The sequence below is a fragment of the Anabrus simplex genome, chromosome 9, assembly GCF_040414725.1.
Source record: "Anabrus simplex isolate iqAnaSimp1 chromosome 9, ASM4041472v1, whole genome shotgun sequence".
Taxonomy (NCBI): domain Eukaryota; kingdom Metazoa; phylum Arthropoda; class Insecta; order Orthoptera; family Tettigoniidae; genus Anabrus; species Anabrus simplex.
The window spans coordinates 63928335-63951595 of record NC_090273.1 but is presented as its reverse complement, the minus strand read 5'-3'; the positions used below and the strand labels follow the sequence as shown (position 1 = coordinate 63951595).

The following is a 23261-nucleotide window of genomic DNA, read 5'->3' as shown; positions in this document are numbered from 1 at the left end:
ATGCTAAATCACTAAGCGGTACGAAGGTAGCCATATCCGTTCATCCACTTTATGTTCAGGCATAAGAATGTGTTCTCGTAACTGCAAGCGGACTCCAACAAAATTATGACAATGTACAAACTAGCAAACAACAGTTCTGGATAATAAGGTATTAAAACAAACTATCTTAAGGCAAATAAGTGCACAACGTAATTTAAAATTAAATAAAAAATATATACGACATCTCCAGAACTTATTTCCATGGATACTATAATGTATACATGTGAGAAAAAGATATACGAACAAATATTAATCTGAAATACAGATTACATTAACCATTAAATATGAAAATCAGACTTAAAAAACATTAGTTATTTCGATATATTATTACTGCAATACTGTAATCATTGATGAAAGTAATGAACAAATTAGAATGTTACAATGAAACACGAACTCTTACCGTATATCAGATTACAATGTTCTTTACGGTATGTCACAAATGTCATACCCAATTGCAAGTAACTTTCTCTTCTGAAATTTGAACAACTGAGAAATATACCGGTGCTCAGATCCGTAACTAAGGGATCGGCATATTACCTGTCCTCAAAACTGATTTACATTCCCTCTTTCCACGAGTAAAATACACTCTCTGTTACCACCCTGCCATTCCCTTTGGAAGGTCTGCTCTCTATAATCGTTCATTTATTGCGACGGAAACCAGATTATGGAACACAATTTCCAATGGCATTCATAATATGAATTCTTTAGTCTCCTTTAGGTCTTCATACAGAGAACATTTCATAAACCAACGGTGTGAATCGTGAAGAGTTAGTGATAGAGTGTGAATTTGTGAATATGTGTGTGAAATATTTTTTTGTAAATGTTAGTACATTAGTAGATTAATTCGCCGCGGTCTAGTGTAGCGTGCCTGGTTCTCACCCGAAGAACCTGGGCTCAATTCCAGGCTAGGCTATGGATTTTGACCTGGATCTGAGGGTTGATTCAAGAACACTCGGTAAGACAGAAGCTATCCGACAGTGCGATTGCCCGGGTCTAGAAATCCACCAATAACGGCCGACAGGATTCATCACGATGACCACGCGTCAAATCGTAATCCACAGGCCATCGGGATGAGCAGTGGTCACTTGAGAGACCAAGCCCCATCAGGGCTGTCACCATGGTTTTTGTTGTTCAAAACAGAACTTAGTAAAATAATTTTTCTCCATATTGAAAGTGTTTATATTTTTCGCTGTAAGTCGTAACTTCACAACTACTAAAGAGAAATAAAAAATTAAAATTACAAGAAACCAGAGGGTTTTGATCATTTTGAGCGAGGCTTACTGTAAGTGATCTCGTCCCTGGGAATTAGGCCTACTTCCTCTCTCAGTCGACTCAGTAGTACACATTTTCATAACAATAACTGTCTTGGTTATGTTGATACACAACATTTCCTTTCTACTATGGCTCCGTCGCGCCGCTGGGTTCTCCAAGAAAACCGCAAGCCTGTTGTGAACAAGGAGTTCATTTATACTACCGTTCGTAATCAAGACTTAACGAGGGGGAGTTACCAGCGAAATTAACCATCCATTAGACCTTAGGGGAAGTTCAGATTGTCATCACAGACCTCTAGAACGCGCAGGACTACTAAGGATGAGAAAGATTCCAATGGAACTTGGGTGAATGATCAATTAACATACTGTTATGCTGACTGATTTAATGAACTGATTTAATCGAGGATGACCCGATTAGAGCACAGAATTATACTCGACAATGAATGACAAACACATCACTAATTACTGGCTATTTACGAAAGTCGCTTGTCCTTACAGCGAATCTTCGGCTGCTAGTCTTTAACTCGAATGGTGATCCCTCGTAATCTTGACTGACAGGTCTCACCTTCCATTTCAGTTTGCTTCGCATGCACCACCGTCACTTCGCAGAGTCGAATCCACGTCCGTTGGCTGTCACAACACACGACTGCCGTACACTCGGCTCGACTCCAGACAAGACCGGTAACTTGCACAAACACCACACTGAACTACTCAACGCGTATCACTCGACAAGACAAGACCATTCAACAACAATAACAACTGAATGAGGTTGGTAAATCAGTGGACTTTTTCACTCACCACTCTGTAAAATTAAACCTCAAGAGCGTAAGATCTCTTCTGTATAAATATGTGTATATAAAAGTTTAGATTTAGTTTAAACATGATAATTACATAAGGAGATTAGTTTTATTTATTTATTTATTCAAGGGGGTGACCCAGCTTAACAAAGGAAGAAATAGGTTAATATTCATTCGATTGTTAAATATGCTACAATTGTTCTTAACAATTGGTGCACATATCCCAGTATAGGCGTGCTTCGTGGCAACCAGAATCAACTTCAATAATGTCAACATTCTAATGATTATAATATTTTAAAACAAAATGTTCAAAATTTCCCGCCTTTTTAACAATATATCACTGTTTCCCTTATAGATTCCAAGTTTATAAGAATTGTCGTACTTTTCCTTTTTTAAAAGTATGTATCAAACCTCCACCTACAAAATGCACCTCAAGCACTAACATTAACTGTGATTTAGATATTCTTGTCGAGTTTTTATTCCGAGCACTTGAAAACATTAATCATTTTTTTAATAGATATGTTATATAAAATCTAATATAAATCCTATTGATCCGAATGAGGTACAGATTGTAGTAAAACACTATGGGAGGAAACCCTCAAAAAATTATAATTATCCCCGAAACAGTAAGACAGTTATGAAGGAATCCGTGATATATTGTCTAAAAGGCGGGAAATTTTGAACATATTATTTAAAATTGTTATAAGTAGAATTTTGATATTATTGAAGTTGCTTCTGATTGCTAGGAAGCATGCCAATACTGGGATATGTGCAGCATTTGTCAATAACTTTTGTAGCATATATAACGATCGAATGAATATTGGCCTATTTTCCCCGTGTTAAGCTGGTTCTCCCCCCTTGGTGTTTTGTTCTCTGTAATGTTTCATTGAATCATCTATAATTAATTGGGCAAATAACCTGTTGACGATAGATAAATCTATCTATCTATCTATCTATAACAACTCCTGTTCGAAGCGAGCCTGCTTTTATATACCTGGTGATGAAATTCGTATCTTCGGGGGTGCGGCCAGTGTAAGAGTGTTCTAGTTTTGCATTTCAGAAAATTCACGGAGATACCAGACGAAGGAGACAATAGAGGCCAAGGTCATCCATCACGTGTCTTCAGAACAACTGGTAGCTCCCAAGCCTCAGTCACTCACTCCTTCCAGAAAATACTGAAGGGGGCTGAAAATGGCGTTACCACGTAACTTTATCTTACATTTGATGGTCATACTCATTTTGCCGTAAAATCAATAGTAGTGTTACAATTAAAACAGAAAAATAGTTTGGAGATTTGGAGCAATTAGCTGATGATGACATAAGCATTGTAAAAAGATACCAGTAGTTCTGGTTATTTTGAAGTTACATAAAACACTTCATACGGAAAGTGACATTTCGAGAACACGAACACGTGTGGAATGATATTTGGCATATGCAAGAAAAATTATACAAAAAAGAGGCCTCATCTCATCATACGCTAGAGAACTGATTATTTTCATTTATAGTAGTTTCACAGGCTCTGAGTCAGTTTCCTCATTTCGATGCACTGAATCCTACACTACCGGGCGAGTTGGCCGTGCGGTTAGAAGCGCGCAGCTGTGAGCTTGCATCCGGGAGATAGTGGGTTCGAATCCAACAGTCGGCAGCCCTGAAGATGGTTTTCCGTGGTTTCCCATTTCAACATCAGGCACATGCTGGGGCTGTACCTTAATCAAGGCCACGGCCGCTTCCTTCCCATTCCTAGGCCTTTCCTATCCCATCGTCGCCATAAGACCTATCTGTGTCGGTGCGACGTAAAGCAAAATAGCAAAAAAATTCTACACTTGTCGACTCCAAATTCCAACCAGACATCTCTCGAAAATTATCCGTTAGATGCAAATACATTAATCGTTACCAATTTGAGTTTCATTTACTGGAAGACAATATTTATAATAGTTTGATTTTCGCAAAGGGAAACAAACTTGACACCATTTTTAAGTATGTATTATTTTACGGCAGAATGTCTATTATAATTAAGTTCATGATGTCTCAATTCACCATCTTAGCAAGTTTTGTTGCAACAGGTCTGGTTCAACCCTAACCGTTGTAGAGGAAGTAAGGGCTGGTCTATCCTGTGCTCTTGTATCAAACGTGCTCGCTGTGAACCTAGCCTTTCAGGTGATGTGTGATGATAGGTCTGTCAGTGGCATGCTAAGCATACCTTACCTAGCCTGTGAGATGAGGAGGAGGAGGAGGAGGAGGTGTTAATTACTTTAAGACGAAGTAAAACTGGGCAACCGTCCTCTCTTACCACTAATCAGAAGGAAAATCCAACACTTTCAAGATGAAGGTATCGGCAAAATAAAGAGAAGGAAGGGCGCGAAAATGAAAGAATCGCTCAGCCTCGCAAACCCAGTACCCTCCGGGTCGGAAAAGAAGTAGTGATGGATGGCCATGACTGAAACACGTACAAAGGCCTCACTTATCACACTCTTAGAGAACTTATCATTTCATTTGTGGGAGTTTCATAGGACCTGAGTCAGTATCGTGATTATATCCATGGTATCCCCTGCCTGTCGTAAGAGGCATCTAATAGGGGACCCACGGGCTTTCTGATAATAATTATATTTTTGAGAATAATTTTATATTGAGGATATCATGGTAATGGAATTTTGGATGCAATTATTTAGATAACGGTGCACACAGCCCGGCAAGGTTCGTCGTAGATCGTGGACAAGGTATAAAGCCAGTTGCTCTCACGAGAGTTCTATTAGTTAAAAATCTGTTGACCTCGCAGGCCAGGGGCACTACCTAGGGAGGTTGGATAGGAAAGATGAAGGCGAAGAATCCGACAAAAGTAAGCGGAAGCAATGCATAGTCAGCTAGAGGAACCGTGGCCGGCAAAACACGCTCCCAAGAGGAAAGCCCCTAGGTCCCCTTTTAGACGCCTCTTACAACAGCCATGGGACAACATGGAGGTATTGATGTATTCTACCACCACCGCCTGCAGGGGAGATGAGGAGGGGATTATGCCTAATTGTTAGTGTTGTTCTCATTCAAGCCCGGCACATTGTTGACCTAGTTACTGTGGTGAGTAGTAAGAAAGGCTGCAGGTAAACTGATGAGTAAGGTTCGGATGTCGGACATTTTTATTGCTTTCGTCATATTTTGGTCATTTTAGTGATATAAGGTAATTAGTTACATTTTGAGAATTCTATTTCAAATTGAGGCGTCGCTTTTAGCAAGGCACATGTTATCTGCGTCGAGTTTCGAACAAAGCATTTCAAAATTTTGTAAAAGATGTATTTTTCTTTCTTTTTTTCGAAACAGTTAGGTAGCAGGTTTAGTCGACGTGATGCTGTACGAACGTACGACGACAGAAACCGGTACCAAAAAACACATTTTTGGTCCTCCTTCACGAGAACAGAGTGAGAACTTCGCCTCAGGACTATGCTGCTGAATGAATGTATAAACTTGTCCCGTACCTACTATTGCTCTGTCAGTTTGCATGAATAAATGTGTCTGCTGTATTATCGCTGACCACTTTTTGAAACGTTTAATGTTAGTAATACTCTTTGCTACCTATCCCTAACATGTTTAAATCATATTTTACCTCTTTAGGTCATATTTAGCTAGTTTTAAGGACATATTTGCTTGCATATTTTATACTTCTATAGGTCACAAACTTCCGAACCTTACTGATGAGTAAGACCTTAGACGGAGGAGTAAAAGTAAAGAGCTTCTGACGATCAGAAAGCTCAGTAAATTAGACATAAGATAAGAGGTCAATGGCGTGGACTTCTCCAAATCATCATTGAGGCGAATACTAAATGAAGAAGACCTGTGGGAAAATGCAGGAATTGCTGGCTAAAGGAGCTACAACGCTGATTAGGACGAAATCTTCAGAGCCGCTGTTCAGTGTTACGTTGACGCTGTCCAACAATCATCGAATTACTAAGGGTGCCTACACTTTTCCTTTGATCACTCATTCGACTCATCTGCCCGTACCATTTACCTGGCGGGTAAAAACACAAGCTGCAGCGAGCTACCTGCTTATATTTCCGAGTGATAAAAGATGGAGACTTATTTAGCGACTTCGAGTTCCGTTTAACTGGAAGAGACATGGTAAATGATGTTTTAACAACAACAACAACAACAACAACAATATGAAAGGAGATTCAAGTGTTGACAGCAGGTTAGATTTTAATAAGCTTGAAATATGTTGAAACTCGTACATCTCGCACTGCGTGGCGCGTTACAATACATCACACGCTGAGCAAGAGAGAAACAGACACTGTTAAGTTAACTCCTAAAGCTACTTCTATCACAGAAGGCGCAATGTACCAGGTGTTGGAGAGCTATGGACAGAAGCCACTTAAAGTACTTCGTAGAAACTTCGAACCGCAGCGCAGGGGCTAGTTTCTCTTTCTTGAATTATTCCACTACATACATACATACATACATACATGGCTATTCATTATTTATTACAGTATGTTATGTCTTTCAGCGTTCAGTCTGCAAGCTTCTATGAATTGACTACGCGCCTCCACAACCTTATATTTTCACTTGGCTCTCCGGCCTCGTTTAGTTTTACACTCCTTACCTTTAAATCATTTAAAACAGAATCTAACCCTCGTCCCCTTGATCTCCCTCTGCTGCTCTTACCCTCCATGATCGAATCCATTATTACTCCCTTTAACCTATCCTCCATTCGCCTCACACTACCCTACCACCGAAATCGGCTAATACGCACAGCGTCATCAGTTTATTCCTAATCTAGTCTTTATCTGCTCATTCGAAGTACCTCCCTGCCGTTGTTCCCACCAGCATTCACTCTCACCACTTTCATGTCTTCTTCCTTTTCTATCGGAAACGTCCGACCGACTTAGGTATTATGGAACAGGGCTAGGACTGGGAAGGAAGCGACCTGGGACTTAACTACGATACAGTCTCAGCATTTGACTGGTGTGAAAATAAACCACGGAAAACCATCTTCGGTGTAGGCGACAATGGGTTTCGAACCCACTACCTCCCGAATACAAGCTCATAGCTATAAGACCCAAACGGGGAGTTATGTTGCTCGATGCGTTCATATCTGTCACTTCCAATTTATGGATAATACATCCTAAATCTACCCAACTTTCACCTCCGCACAACAACGACTGAAAACAGAACGGAGGAGAGATAGTTTCGCTTGGGAGCTGACTTCTTTCTTACAGAATACCATGGACCTAAGAAGAGTGAATACTAACTAGGTTAGCTCAGTGCGTTGCTACAGTTATGGCTTCTAACTCTGTACTAGGTAGAGAGCTGGATTCGAATTGTCCATCGGCCTTTCTCAAAATAATTTTCCATGGTTTTCCATTTCAACTCCAGGCAAATGCCAGGATGGTCCATTTCTCAAGGCCCGGCCGATTACTTCGCCTTCTTAGCCAGAACAATTACACGTACTCCTGCAGACAATGTCCTGAGAGAGCGGGCAGGTAGCTCACTACCATGGGGTTAACTGGAAAAAGTCGAACTTGTCCTCGGACACTCCCGACATCACAAGCCTTACGCCAAAATAAAAATAAAAAGAGGACTAAATGTCAGGCTGGGAATACAGAACTTATGTACAAAAGTGGGGTCATTACTCAGATGTCGGGCTCTTGCTCAGGATGATCCAAAACTTCACCAACAAATAAAAAAAATTCAATTAATTAATTACATTAAATTAATTAAATTAAATTAATTAAATTAAATTATTAATTAAAAGAAAATGTGCCGTCGCTGTCGTTAAGTGACGGCGGCGGCTTTTGAGCGTAAAATACGTCACGTAGGTGGTAGGGATAAGAGAATGGGTAGCTTTTAGGTTTAAAGAGATGTTCTTTCTTTGGCTAGACTCTCCCCTTGCTAATGTTGTGAAATCACACTATTTCCTATATCCAGAGACATCTGGGTGTTTTCGGACTTATCTACGAATCTCCATAGTCTAGACTCAGTTTAGAATTGAACACCTCGAAAACGGTAATAATGAAGGTGGGCAGACTAACTGCCGTCCAGAAATAAAGCGAACGGATCGGTTTGAAGTAGTCAATGAATACATTTATCTTGGGTCTCTGGAAAAAAATTCTGGGTCATCAGGAGAACAGATAACAAGAATATGCAACTAGGCTCAGGTGGCAATTAACAATACAGTGGAAGAACCAACAGAAGGATGTGATCCATGGACATTAAAAAAGGAGATGAATAAGATCGAAACAACAGAAATGTTTTGCTGGAGAAGGGTGTTGAGAATTGCATGGACCGATCACCGCAAAAATAACTTCATTCTAACAAAGATTTTCGGGTTAGGTTCGGCTTCGTCTACTGAAATACTTTGACCATGTAATGAGAGGACCAGAAAAGCTCATCATTCACGCCAACAAAAGTACGGGAGGAAGGCCACGAGATAGAGTTTATTAGCCAGATTACCGGTACATGTGGACGAACAATGTATGCTCTAATAAAGCACAGGAGGTCAGGACAAAAAAATAAAAATAAAAGCTAGACGGAAGCGGTAAGACGTCCTCGGATGTGGCTCGTTGTCTACAGTCACTCTTATTACGCTCGGCCTCGGACATCATGTTCTTTACTTATTCTTTCTATTTGTTTCCACTTGTGATTAAGTAATTAAGATACTGAGACAGTACGGAAATGTTCGCAACATCCACGACTATTTAACGATCCTTCACTCACCTAACAAGCTTTATCACAAGTATTATTACAGATGTCGATATACGAAACGAATGTCACTTCTCGATACGTGCTATCACGTCGCGGGTCCGAGTTCTACTATTATTATTCTCGTGTCAGATACATCAAAATAAGAAAACAGTTACAATAATTTCAAGTAACATCTAAACAATCTTGGACCAATACAACGCGACTTCGAGTCCTCTCTTCGTAGCTCGATGCAGGTCATCATCTTGCGTGCACAAAGATGGACACAGCGGACACTGAAGCATATGCTGGATGGTTTGATCTTCTCCGCAGTCACACTTGGTGTTGTCGCCATTGATGAAGCCCCCTCTTGCCACACGTGCCGAGCTCCGATTACACCACAAAATAGTGGATGCGTGCGCCACTCACTGTCCACTTGACCTAGAAAGCCAGTTGGGTAGACACTGTGACCTTTTTTCCTTTTCAATAGAGTTGTTTACGCCTTTGTGTTTGGAAAACCAGGTGGTCACTAGAGTTCAAAGGACAGAGTTATTTTCCAAGCAACCCTCGTAGTAGTTTCGATCGCTAGCCTTTGCTCGACCAGCCAGTGTTCTAACAATTATTGCCCCGGGAACTGAATCCAGTCAGGCAAACTATTCAAACCCGCATGCCATAGAATTAGCAAGGTGCGCCACAGGTTGGACGATCCCCTGTGGGCGGGACTAATTGTGCACTGTTGGTGTTATTCCCACGGGTTTACGTGCGCCTATATCCAACATACGAAATGCAATCCGATTAATTAATTAGCTAATTAAAACTCTACTTTCAAGATATCACAGTGTATATTTAAAAATGGGGATGATCTTCTTGCATTAAGCAATTTCTCGCCAAAAGATTCTTCTTTGTTTACCTTATCCGTTCCGGATTTTGACAGCTATCATGTCATCCATGACTTATCGAGTACAATTCTGAAATGTTGATATAGCGTCCGTGGCTCAGGTGGCAGAGCGCCGGCTTCTCACCGCTGGGTTCCGTGGTTCAAATCCCGGTCACTCCATGTGAGATTTGTGCTGGACAAAGCGGAGGTGGGACAGGTTTTTCTCCGGGTACTCCGGTTTTCCCTACCATTTTCCATTCCAGCAACACTCTCCACTATCATTTCATTTCACCTGTGAGTCATTAATCATTGCCCCAGAGGAGGGCGACAGGCTTCGGAAGCCGGCACAATTCCTATCCTCGCCGCTAGATTTGGGGGGGGCTTCATTCATTCCATTCCTGACCCAGTCCAATGACTGGAAACAGGTTGTGGATTTTCAATTCTGAATAGCTGATCCGAGTTTAAATTATACCAAGTTCGCCAATCAGGAATTTCTCCTTCTATCAGGTTCTCTCCAATGTTCTAGTTTTCCATGTATCATGGCTTGTGGAAGGCAGTATTTTTGCCCATTCCTCATTATGTGCCCAAGTTATTGAAGCCGCTTCTTATTTAATAAGATGCATCAATGGGATTTGACAGGTCATACTTTGGCAGATCTTCCTCATTTTGTGATGTGGTCAGTCTACAAAATTCTCAAAATCCTCATGTACACCCACATTTCAAAAGCTTGGATCTTCTTCCCTATAGCTGCAGAAAGAGTATATGCTTCAACGTCGTATTATAAAAGAGTTGAGGATACACAGTACCTTACTGTCCTCTACTTTAGGTTTAATAATAATAATAATGTTATTTGTTTTACGTCCCACTAACTCCTTTTTTTAAGGTCTTCGGAGACGCCGAGGTGCCGGAATTTAGTCCCGCAGGAGTTCTTTTACGTGCCAGTAAATCTACCGACACGGGGCTGTCGTATTTGAGCACCTTCAAATACCACCGGACTGAGCCAGGATCGAACCTGCCAAGTTGGGGTTAGAAGGCCAGCGCCTTAACCGTCTGAGCCACTCAGCCCGGCTACTACTTTAGGTTTAGGCTGAAGTGTTTCACCTTCATGAAAGCAGTTCTTCCTCCCTCAAACCTACATCTCATTTGGAGTGCGTGATCCGTACTATGTTCGTTAATGGTATAAAAGTAGCGATCCTCTCTATTAGATGATTGTACCTGAAAATCGAAAAATTTTAATCATAAATGAGGTGCGACATACCGGGCGAGTTGGCCATGCGGTTAGGGGCGCGCAGCTATGAGCTTGCATCCGGGTGATAGAGTGTTCGAACCCCACTGTCGGCAGTCCTGAAGATAGCTTTCTATTGTTTCCCATTTTCACCTTTCCTATCCAATCGTCGCCATAAGACCTATCTGCGTTGGTGCGACGTAAAGCCAATTGTAAAAATAAATTTAAAAAATATAGGGGAGCGACATTTGAACAAAAATAGTCTTTGACAAACTCAGTGACTTGATAACGCTCGGGAATGGAACACTGTTCCTTACCTCTGCGATAGAGAGGCTACTTACGTGGGAGCGTAGACCAACACATCTTTGGGCTACGTCCAGTAGCAGGAGAACCCATGAACTTGGTCAATGGTGGTCTTCAAATTGAAGGACAAAAATACATCCATTAAGATATGTATATACATTATTCACATCGTATAGATTAATTCAATATTTGTACTGCCTTAATTTTCAATATACGAAGTACATGCACCTTGTACTTTTTGAAAAATGGTGAAACCTACGCTTATGTAGTTACAGTATTTTACTTCAGAGGCCCAATATCGAACCTCTCTTTTCGGTTACTAAGTATATAATTCATGACAGTTCAATTAAATACCTACATAGTGCGATACGAATAGCGAAGAAAATCTAATAGCAGTTCGTGTTCTTAATAGTAGATTATCAATTTTGATCCTCGTTAGGATCGGCCCCTTGAGGGTGTTTTGGGCTCACCGTGATTGAGAATGTAAGGTAACCGTCCGCACGTCTACCTTTTTAAATATAATCCTTTTTCCCGCGACCGAACCTCAGCTGTACCGTCGTGTGTCGTGATTCGCACATTCTCTTCTTTGGTCTTGCAGTTGGTGACTGCATCAAGATACTGAGCGATGTGATCAGTGAAACATTGCATTACTTGTGCACGACCTACAGTGCTGCTTCGGTCCATTTTATCTGTACAGAACAGCATAAACCCAGACCACATCAGCAAACCGGTCCAACGCACATACATCGACAGCTCTTGACTTCGCGAAACAGATACGATGACCGCTTCATTTCTAATCGTACTACAAACCCACAGCAGTACAGACACAATAGGGAGAAGACAAGACTAAATGGTGAGACTGTTCACTACCATTCCCAAACTCCTTATATGAAACACTACATTTGTTTTCAATTAAACCCATTTTCACAACCAATCTTCAATGGCAATGGTGATTATTGTTCGATATAATAATAATGTTACTGATTTTATCTTCCAAAAATTACTTTTGCACCAAGGTGCCGGAAGTTGTCCCGCAGAACTCTATTCACGTAATGGTTAAACTGCGGAAACGGTGTTGAAGCATTTGAACACCTTCAAAAAATACCGGAATGAGCGGGGATCAACCCCTGCACCCCAATTTGAGCTCAGAAAGCCGACCTCCTACTGTCTGTACTACTCTGTCCGGCGATTATTGTTTAAAGGGGAAATTCAAAGAGAGCTCTAGCTCTAGAATAAAATGGAAAACGTCCGACTCTTCGAAGAATCGGCAAAAGAATGGGATATGCCATGAAGGACTTGAAAATTACAAACTCTCGAGGTGCGGGTTTGGCCAAGATAGACGAAAGCAAGGAGCATGGCGTAAGTAGACCATAATGGCAGTAAAGTTCAATGAGGAAGGCTGTACTCACATAGGGCTGCGTTCATCCGGAATATCCCTGTTGCTCGCCAAGCGATCGCTCGCCAGTTGGTTGAAGCGATTCCTCGTGTAGGGGTCTTCTCCCGCCTGAAGGCCCCCTCGCTCCACATAGCCCCGTTCGTCAAAGTAGTTCCACGTGAGGCGGGAGTCTGCGCTGGGGGAGGCCGCAATAGTGCCCGTGCTGCCCCCCAGCCCGCCTTCACTGTCGGGACTCGCGTACAGCTCTTTGAGACGTAACGCCCGGTTCTCTTCTGGTATCTGCAAAAACAAAGAATCACAAATGTTATATTCTACCAAAGAAGAAGAAAACAGGAGATGAATTTTGATATGATGTGTGAGACTTCCAAAGAGCTGTAGGAACACTACAAGTAATATTGACTCTACATCTAACCTTCGACGATTATATAAACAAAGCTCAACAGGTAGGTGTATTGTTGGGTATTCAGCTCGAAGGCTGGTTTGATCCTCTACAGCTCCACCAAAAGCTATTATAGACAGCCTTGGCATCACTGAAGCCGTTGCTTTGAACAGGTAAGTGATTTCAAGTATTTAGGATGTGTGTTCTCCCAGGATGGTAGTATAGTAAGTGAGACTGAATGAAGGTTCAGCAAAGCTAATACTGTGAGCTCGCCATTGCGATCAATAGTATTTTGCAAGTAGGAAGTCAGCTCCCGGACGAAACTGTCTTTACATCGGTCTGTTTTCAGACCAAATTTGTTTTACGGGAGTATTATTTAGCGTATGGCTTATACAGACAATATCAGTTATACTGTATATACATATTAGAAATGAGAAACAAAGTAATTTGTGCTTCACAATTGAATATCTAGTTTTTCAATCCAGCATACAGCATCTAGAGCTATCAGCAGAAAGTCATCTTCTTCACCGTGGTAGGCTGGGTAGACTCGCCATATCTTATTCATAAGTTAGAAGTAACAGACATGTGTATATATATATTTCGTATGGCATGAGGATACACTGGTAACAGACATGAAAGTAGCGAGAATGATTGCTGGTACGAACAGGTGTGAACAACGGAAGCAGGGTACTCGGAACGAGGAGATAAAGGATAAATGAGGAATTAATTCGATTTATGAAGCTGTACGCATAAACCGGCTTCGGTGATGGGGTCATGTGAAGAGAATGGAGGAGGATTGGTTACCGAGGAGAATAATGGACTGTTATGGAGTGTAAGAGAAGTAGAGGGAGACCAAGACTACGATGGCCAGACTCAGTTTCTAAGGATTTAAAGATAAGAGATATAGAACTAAACGAGGCCACAGAACTAGTTACAAGTACTTTGATGCACACTCGACAACAGTGTAGTAGTGACTTTTGAATTCGGTTCAGGATGTGGTGTGTGTCGCGAGCGAACTGGAAAGCTCCCTGCCTGTATTCTTGGTACAAGTTCATCTTCTCTTTCTGCGGGGTTCATATAGTAGTCAATCTGTGCAGAACAAACTGTACTCTGTCTACTGGGACTGGGAAGCGACTATGGAAACGGACGAGAAACTTGTGCATTCGTACCGAGCATTAACTCTGTCTCCCATTTCCCACTCCCCCTCCCTTCCTTCCTCTGACGCATAGCAACAGGCAGCAGCTGGCATAGCAAATACGACAAGTTCGTCAATTTGAATCGCGCTTCCTCATTTTTTCATTTTCTCGAAAAGAAAAATTGTCCCCGCAAATTTCTTTGCACCATCGTTCTTAACATGAGACGAAGAGCATCCAAGACTTTTCGTCGGCATAGGTCTGATACACCCTGTAGATAACGTAGATAGATAAAAAGGATATATAGCTAGGTAGATACATAGATAAAGGGCTGATAACCTGTGCGATCGTGGGTTCTTTCTCGTGACTTACAAGACGTGTGCTAAATTAAAGTTGACGTGAAGAAATTTGGGAGGAACTGTAACGGTTCAAATCCCGTTACAAGGCAATAGCTATATTTTATTATTATTGCATCTGTGATATTATTATTATTATTATTATTATTATGTCAGTATTATTATTATTTTATCTGTGAGATTACTATTATTTTGTTATAATTCTTATTCAGTTCAATTTTACAATGCTTGTCGCTTGCAGGAGTGTACTTAGATGTATGCATATATACGTGTGTGTAAACTAACACTCAATACATGTACAGTGAGAATTGTTATATATCAGATGTTGGATGTGACGTCGTTATATTTTGCACTACTGGCGATTCTGCCAAGTCATTGCTACGTCATGGCTACGTCATCGTGAGCTTTTAGAAATTCGCTCAGAGACTCAGCCGCCCCAGGGGATTTCACCATTACATGCAACGGTTTGAGGCGTTGTGGGAGTATGTCATTGTTATTTCTGGAGATTAAGTAGCTGTGTCAACCAACGTCTATAAAAGGAGGATGCATATTGTAGCGTCAGTCATTAGTTAAACGGAAGCTGAACAGTGAAGAAGTCTACGAGATGAAGAGGCCTCAGTCGGTCAGTCAACGAGTGTGAACGAGAGATGGAGAAGACTCAGTGAGCCATTAATCATTGGTCATTGAGAGAGTGAGGCCAAAGGTTGGTCGGTCACTTAGTTGAAGACACGGACGCAAGGGCTTACCATGGAGTCAGAGAGGGCAACCCTGGACCTGCCATGAGGTGATACCATATTGACTTACAAAGAAGTCAGATGATATGGAGAAGAAGCAGTCACAAGGATGTATCACCAAGTTAGGCGTGACACATCTACACTAAACACCAGATCAAAGGAATACGTCGTAATTACACTCAAAGTGCTGAAGGTACAGTCAAGTGAATCAGTGAGGGAAATATTTCGTATAAATTGTTAAATGTCCGGTCAAGAAGAATTCAAATTCATGCCTAGTTTATTTCAGTTGCAATGTCATAATTTCATATTCTCATCTGTTTTATCGCAACAAGACTCTCTATTTTTTATATATTATTTAAATAATATATATATTGTTCTATCAAACGAATTCATAGTTTTATTTCATTGACAGTAAAATATCTTAACCTCAAAATTAATGGGGAAACCGAACGCCAATCTCCTTTTCCCAGAACTTATATGGTATGTTGTCAAAAGTAAGCTTATTACCCCACACCCTAGAGATAGTCAAGATTCTCATTCTATTTTTGCTGCACTGAGTGGCAGCTGGCGCCCTTCAAATAACGTATGTGTAAGTAAGCAGATAACAAGTAAGTGTGATTACAAGGTCCGACGAGTGTGTATTTTATTTAATGAAGGTTAATTTTCATAATTTCCATTTTAAATGCAGATATTTCATATTTTTCAAGTTAAATGCAGATTTATATGTTTCAAAAGTTAGTCAGACAGTTAGGAAAGTCTCAGAACTACACTTAGGTTATCCCACGGCGGCGTTAAAATTCGGACTTTAACACTTTGAAACTATATAGCTTCCTAATCTTATTAAGACAGTGGGCATTTCATTATTTTTAAAAAAGACTGACGAATCCTGAATACCCAAAATGTTTGATATCCGCCCCTCCTTCATGAATAGTTAAGTACATAAAATGTATCAGTGTTAATGGAACTGAAAGTAGATCTCAATGCGACGCTGTAAGAACTGTACAGAGGGAGAAGTGAGAGTCTGTTACCAGAGAGTCTCCTTTCTGCTCATCACCTAGGGGAGCTTATCCGCTGGAGTAGAGATTGATGACTAAATGAACGCCAACTGCAGTGGCATTAGCTGCTAATTAGGTACAAGAACCGCACATGCCAACACGCCGCACAGACTTGTCTGGAACTCCTACTACAAAGAGAAGGTAAGAAGCCGAGGAATCTGCTCGGCAAACCGAAGATATCAATGAAACGTCTTACGTGTATATTTCTATCCTTCTTCGTCTTCTTCTTCTTCCTTTTATTATTGATATATTTCCTGGGCTGCGGTTCTATCTGGAATTACCGTTAGGAATTTAGCGTCGACAGTTTTGCGTGGAAAAAAAACCGACACCATAACGAGATAACCTGTGTAAGTCATATGGATCGAAGAACGAAGCTATTTTGGTGGACGGAACAGCATGTTTTTGCAAGATGTTGAAGTTGGACGTATTAAAACTATAAAGAGAGGCTGTAAATAAAGCAACGGTCAATAATTTTTAAGGGAAAACATTAATTAAAATTCTGAACACTGCGGAAGGAAGAGAAAATTATTTCTTTCGATTATCTCGCCTGTGCGTGCATGGATACTAACTCTCTTCTTCTAAGCCCCAAAACATATCCATAATTCTGTGTTTTCCGTGTAGCGGAGAAATTTACATTTATTTTTCCCAATTTATTAGGATAGGGAGTTGGTGAGGATTTGACACAGTTTTAGGACCGGATGCACTTTCTGACACCAATGCTCCGTGGAAGGATATATTGACTAGTTTCTGGTCATGTGGCGTGTAGATAAAGTGAAGTGCATTTTGGCGCACAAAAGCACCCAGTCACGAAGCAGTTAAAATTCTCAGTCAACCCAGGAATCGAATTTGGGGCCGTCTCAACCGAACCCAGGACGCTGACCATTCAGCCAAAGAGCCGGACCTTGTGTATCTATTTGTATACATATTACATAATGCAATTCCCGATAGGTTTTTTGTCTGTGTTTGCCAGAGTTAATTTTCAGAACCACCAAGCCAATTTTGATAGGGTACTCTCTGCTGTAAGGATCATTTATTTAAAAAAAAAAAAGACTTGGCTGTATGAAATATTAATATAAAGGCGAAAGGGAATCGAGTATTGGCAACATTTGTGAAGGAAATATTGTCATCCGAGCGCTTTCTCGTCTTACGCTGCCTAAATCATCAACGATAGACCCGACTCCACCCGACAGAGTGAAGAGGAACGATGATATTGATACGCAGGCAGTCTAAATAGCATCATCAAAATGTCTACAGACTGCATACGATTATTATTATTATTATTATTATTATTATTATTATTATCATCATCATCATTATTTCCCGCAGCATTGCGCCCAACTAAGGAGCGCGACTGAACTTATTTAGCAGGTGAATTTGCTTTCCTCTTTTCTTTTTCTTCTTTTCCCACAATCTCTTCATCCTCCCGCTGTGTTTTTCTTCCGTTCTTCCGTCCATACATTGGTGGTTCTCATCTTGGGTTTTTCAGCTAAATGATGTTTGTTCACCAATGTCTGTTCGGTTCAGAGGGTCCAGGATTTTAATCGCTTCTGATGGATTATTCTCGCTCGGGGACTGGGCGTTTGTGTATGTCCCAACACTCTCGTCTTCACATTCAGACAACACACAGCACTACCAGCCACCACACAAACACGCAATAGAGATTACATCCCTCCATATGCGTTGGAGTTAGGAAGGGCATCCAGCCGCAAAACAGGGCCCAAGCCAATTGTTCGACACATTTCGCACCCGCGACCCCACTGGTGTGGGGAAAAAAAGGTAGAAGAAGAAGATGTAGATGTTTGTTCACCAACGTTCTAAAGCTAGGCCTGTCACATATATTTTCACCTGTTATGCTGACTGCCGGGCTGAGTGGCTCAGGCGGTTAAGGCGCTGGCCTTCTAACCCCAACTTGGCAGGTTCGATCCTGCTCAGTCCGGTGGTATTTGAAGGTGCTCAAATACGACAGCCTCGTGTCGGTAGATTTACTGGCAAATAAAGAACTCCTGCGGGACTAAATTCCGGCACCTCATCGTCTCCGAAGACAGTAAAAGTCGTTAGTGGGACGTAAAGCAAATAACATTATTAGTTATGCTGATTTTTTGAACGTCTTCTTCAGTTTCGATTATCGAATTATTCTTGACTTTTACTGAGGAGGCACAACTGAATTAGTAAGTCTTTCATTGTCCATTCTTCGAATATGGCCATAAAATTTCAGTCGTCTTATTCTAATAGTGTCTGATATTTACTCAGAATGCTGGTATAATTGAGGAAAACTCCTCCTCCTCCTCCTCCTCCTCCTCCTCCTCCTCCTCCTCCTCCTCCTCCTCCTCCTCCTCCTCCTCCTCCTCCTATGCATACTGGGCCAAAGATTTTCCTAAGCATTTTCCTTTCTTGTTTTTCTATTATTATTTTAAGGGTTCTGAGGTAGGTGTAACCATATACCTACTTGAGCTAGAGGAACTGAGGGATATGTTTGTAAATCTGCAGTAACAAGGTCTTACGTGTCACGTATATGCACTAACATTAATTCTTAAGACGCACTCGAGGTCACACACATTTCCCACCTAGGCGTCGTGAACAATCTCAGACCCATAACTGTTTATTCCTAACTCATAAGGATTTTATACAGCATCATATTATGGTGTTTGTGATGTCAGCCTACACAACACTATCCTTCAACACACAACAGAGAAAACTTTTCTCGGCACCGGACCATGAATCTGCAATGTGTAGGACTACCTTTCATTTCAAACTAAATTTGCATCGAAAATGCTATTTCCATATTTCTCGTCCGTAATCACGGCTTTATCGCAAACTTAGTAATTTGCAAGTAGATGGCAGTCACACTGGCGATTTACCACAACTGAGGGACAGGAGGTAAGAGAGAAAATATAATAGTGATAAGAATATTATTTTAAGACTTGTTTGCTTGTTCACATGTCATTGCGCTTGAGTGATCGTGGTCAACAGTCCCAAGAACTTACTTCGTATACAGTGTGGTGAGAAACAACGTGAACCGGATATGTGAATGTTAGAGGGTTGGTCAGACTGATAAGTAATCGGAAAAAAAATAATTAGATACCTCGCACCGTTGCCATTTTATCAGCTTCTGAAGTTAGCCAATCAAATCGCTTAGCCAGCGATTTCCAAAGGGTTTTGCGAGGGGGTGTTGCTAAATGTGCACGTGACCGCTGTTCAACCTGAAGCCCTGTAGATTATGAGGTGCCGTAGGTTGAGTGGACCTCGAACCAGCTCTCAGATCCAGGTAAAAATCCCTGACCTGGCCATGGATCGAGCCCGGGCCCTCCCGGGCAGGAGGCAGGCACGCTACCCCTATACCGCAGGGCCGGCATTGTGCAGACCTAGAAACGCTTATGATTTAGTTTTTACCAATAAAGAGTTTGTGTTTTTAGGTCATTTAGGGCAATATTTGAGAATTTTGAGGTATTTTGTAAGTCATTTTTAGCATTTTTAGACCTAAAACACCGGGACCCTGCATATCATAAACATGATTAAAGAAGAGGACTCTGTTCTACACAAAAGGGGACGGGAATTTTTAAATGAAAGTTTGTACATGAAATTGCTGTTGATGTCGCGTAAGATAAGATTACGAGACATTTAATTCGTAGTAGACTGCAATGTTCAAGAAAAGATAGATACAGCTCATTTACTCTGTATATACACGAGTTAATAATATTCACTGGTCAATCTTCGGAGTGGAGTTGTTAAAAACTAAAACAATGCAAAGAACGCCGACTCATCCCTGATGAAGTTGCTCTATTTACTGATGTGTCAAAACATGACATGAAGGCGGCATGCAGGAAGAGAAATAACTGTTGCTCTCAGTCCGCTACTCCGCTTCTAGTCTCTCTGTCTCTCCCTCTCGTAACAGATGGGAGATAAACAAGTAAACAAATCGTTAATTGGTTCTGTTGCTCGAGCTCAATCAGCAGGAGTGACAAATCTTTCGGAAGGTGAAATTAAAAATACTGGGGACGAAATCTTTTATACAGTTTTAGAGCTGAAGTGAACAGCTTTTAAAAATATGTTTAAAATATTCAAATGTTTCCAGCTGGTAAAATGCAAATTCATATGAGATATCGTAAATCGATATTGCAAATCAAATCTCGTGGGCAGCAATGTTAATTACTGTTCAGCTTCTCTGTTCGAATAAAAGACGTGATTTCAGACACACCTACTCACTATCACATTGGACAATCTCGTCTCATCGCAATTTTGATAGAAATGTGGGTGTTTTTCTTCCTTAATACAAGTCGGGAAAAAAAGCTAGCGCCTCACAACATATGAGATGTGGATGGAGATTTAATGTACACGATCACAATATCATCACCATTGACATTAAACTAGAAGCTTGTTAGGTTCTTATTGTAGCGAAAACAATTTAACATTTTAAACCTGTATACACTAAAGACGAACAAAATATGTGTTGTCAGCTAATAAGGCCCTAGTTCCAAATAGTACACACACTTTCCATTAATATTTCGGTATAAAATGGAAGAGTGGCGGGCTTGGAAGTAGTAGTTCGATTTCTGGAAGCCGGAAGAAGGTACAACACCGGCCTGTCACCACATCTGGTACTTACCCGAAAAAAAAATAAAATAGAAACTCAGTCAAACGTCACCCAACATAATTCCAGTTCCTCTGTCACCTAGCGCCAGAGGCTCTCAACTTGGGAGCATGAGCTGGCGACTACAGGGCCCTTAACTGAGTCCTGGTATTCTTTCCACTTGTGATGTTGATGGAGGTTTAATGAATACGATCACAATATCATCACCATTGACATTAAACTAGAAGCTGACGTCCCTTGGTCAACTCTTGTTCTTCCGACCACGACGGTATGAAAGCATTCGAGGCCTAGGGAGTATCACTTTTTCACGCCCTTCGCGGCCCTTGTCTTTCTTTCACCGATACCTACATTTTTCGAAATGTCGGACCTCTTCCATTTTTTCCCTCTGATTAGTTTTAATAGAGGATGGTTGCCCAGTTATTCTTCCTCTTAAAATAACAACCACCACCCCTGTTACCTAGCGGAGTGAAACGGAACGTAGAAATTGACCCCTAGAGAGTCTAAATTGCGTCAAAAGCAACTAATTTATTTTGAAATCTGGTGAAACACGTCAATATTTTCCGTCCTCATCTTTTCCTTGACCCTCTCCCAACAATTTGGGGTCACCACTGCATGTGTATTTCTATCATTTCTACGACCGGATGTCCTCTCCAACGTCAACCTTATATGTGGCGGGGCGGGGGGATGTATCACTATTCTGCATCTCTGTGGTGAGTGGTAGTGTGATGAGTTGTATGTAAACGAATATGTGTGTTAAGATCACAAACGTCCATTGCTTTATAAACTGCTAAACCACACGGTCATTACCAGAACTAGCATTTTGATGACATGCCATCTTTTAATTGGTTCACAACAGACATTGCTACTTTGTACAGAAATCCTGGTCATACTTCACACATTGTAGAAATGCTAATTTATTAGGCCATTTTTGTCATTTTGTATTTTAGGTCAGTTTCTAAAGTTATACACCATTATTGGGGCATGTTATGGAATTTATTAGACTATTTTATACTTTTCAGTCATTTGCTTACATGTTTGAGGATTTTGAAGTCTTTACGCGTGTGGTATTTGATATTGTTGTTGTTGTTGTTGTTGATTCATCAGTCTATATGCTGGTTTGATACAACTCTCCACTTTCACCCTATCCTGTGCTAATCTTTTCATTTCTACATAACTACTACATCCTATATCTGCTCTAATCTGCTTGTCATATTCGTACCATGGTCTACCCCCCTACCGATCTCACAACCTACACTTCCCTCAGAAACCAACTGTACAAGACCTGGGTGTCTTAAGATGTGTCCTATCATTCTATCTCTCTTCTTCTGTCCGACTCGTTGGCTGGACGGTCAGCGTACTGGCCTTCGGTTCAGAGAGTCCCGGGTTCGATTCCCGGCCGGGTCGGGGATTTTAACCTTAATTGGTTAATTCCAATGGCACGGGGGCTGGGTGTATGTGTTGTCTTCATCATCATTTCATCCTCATCACGACGCGCAGGTCACCTACGGGTGTCGAATAGAAAGACCTGCACCTGGCGAGCCGAACCCGTCCTGGGATATCCCGGCACTAAAAGCCATACGACATTTCATTTCATCTCTTCTTCTGGTCAAATTTAGCCAAATCGATCTCCTCTCACCAATTCGATTCAGTATCTCTTCATTCGTGATTCCATCTACCCATCTCACCTTCAGCATTCCTCTGTAACACCACATTTCAAAAGCTTCTATTCTCTTTCTGAGCTAGTTATCGTCCATGCTTCACTTCCCTACAATGCCACGCTCCAGACGAAAGTCTTCAAAAATATCTTTCTAATTCCTATATCAATGTTCGAGGTGAACAAATTTCTTTTCTTGTGCTAGTCTGTACTTCATGCCCTCCTTATTTCTGCCATGCTTAGTTACTTCGCTACCCAACTAACAATAGTCATCTACTTCCTTTAAGACTTAATTTCCTAATCTAATATTTCATGCATCGCCTGACTTTGTTCGACCGCACTCCATTACTTTTGTTTTGGACTTATTTATTTTCATCTTGTATTCCTTCCCCAAGACTCAGTCCATACCATTCAGCAATTTCTCCGGATCTTTTGCAGACTTGGATAAAATAACAATATGATCGGCAAATCTCAGGGTTTTGATTTCCTCTCCTCGAACTTTGATATCCTTTCCTTTCCTTTGTTGCATGTTCTATGCAAATATTGAAAAGAAGAGGGGACAAACCGCAGCCTTGCCTCACTCCTTTCTGGATTGCTGCCTCTTTTTCACAGCCCTCGAATATTATCACTGCAGACTGATTTTTGTATAGATTGTAAATAATTCTCCTTTCTCGGTATCTGATCCCGATCACCTTCAGAATCTCAAACAGCTTGGTCCAATCAATATTATCGAATGCCTTTTCTAGATCTACGAACGCCATGTACGTGGGCTTGTCTTTCTTAATTCAGTCCTC

General features: G+C 41.1%; 1 protein-coding gene across 1 annotated transcript in view; it reads right to left on the bottom strand.

Moving 5' to 3' along the window:
• The window catches only part of Pgant2 (polypeptide N-acetylgalactosaminyltransferase 2), a 463080-nt gene that overhangs the window by 416605 nt on the left and 23214 nt on the right, over window positions 1-23261 (bottom strand). The window contains exon 2 of the mRNA XM_067153354.2: window positions 12582-12847. Coding sequence (XP_067009455.2) covers window positions 12582-12847 — 266 coding nt within the window. The remainder of the gene's footprint in view (window positions 1-12581; window positions 12848-23261) is intronic.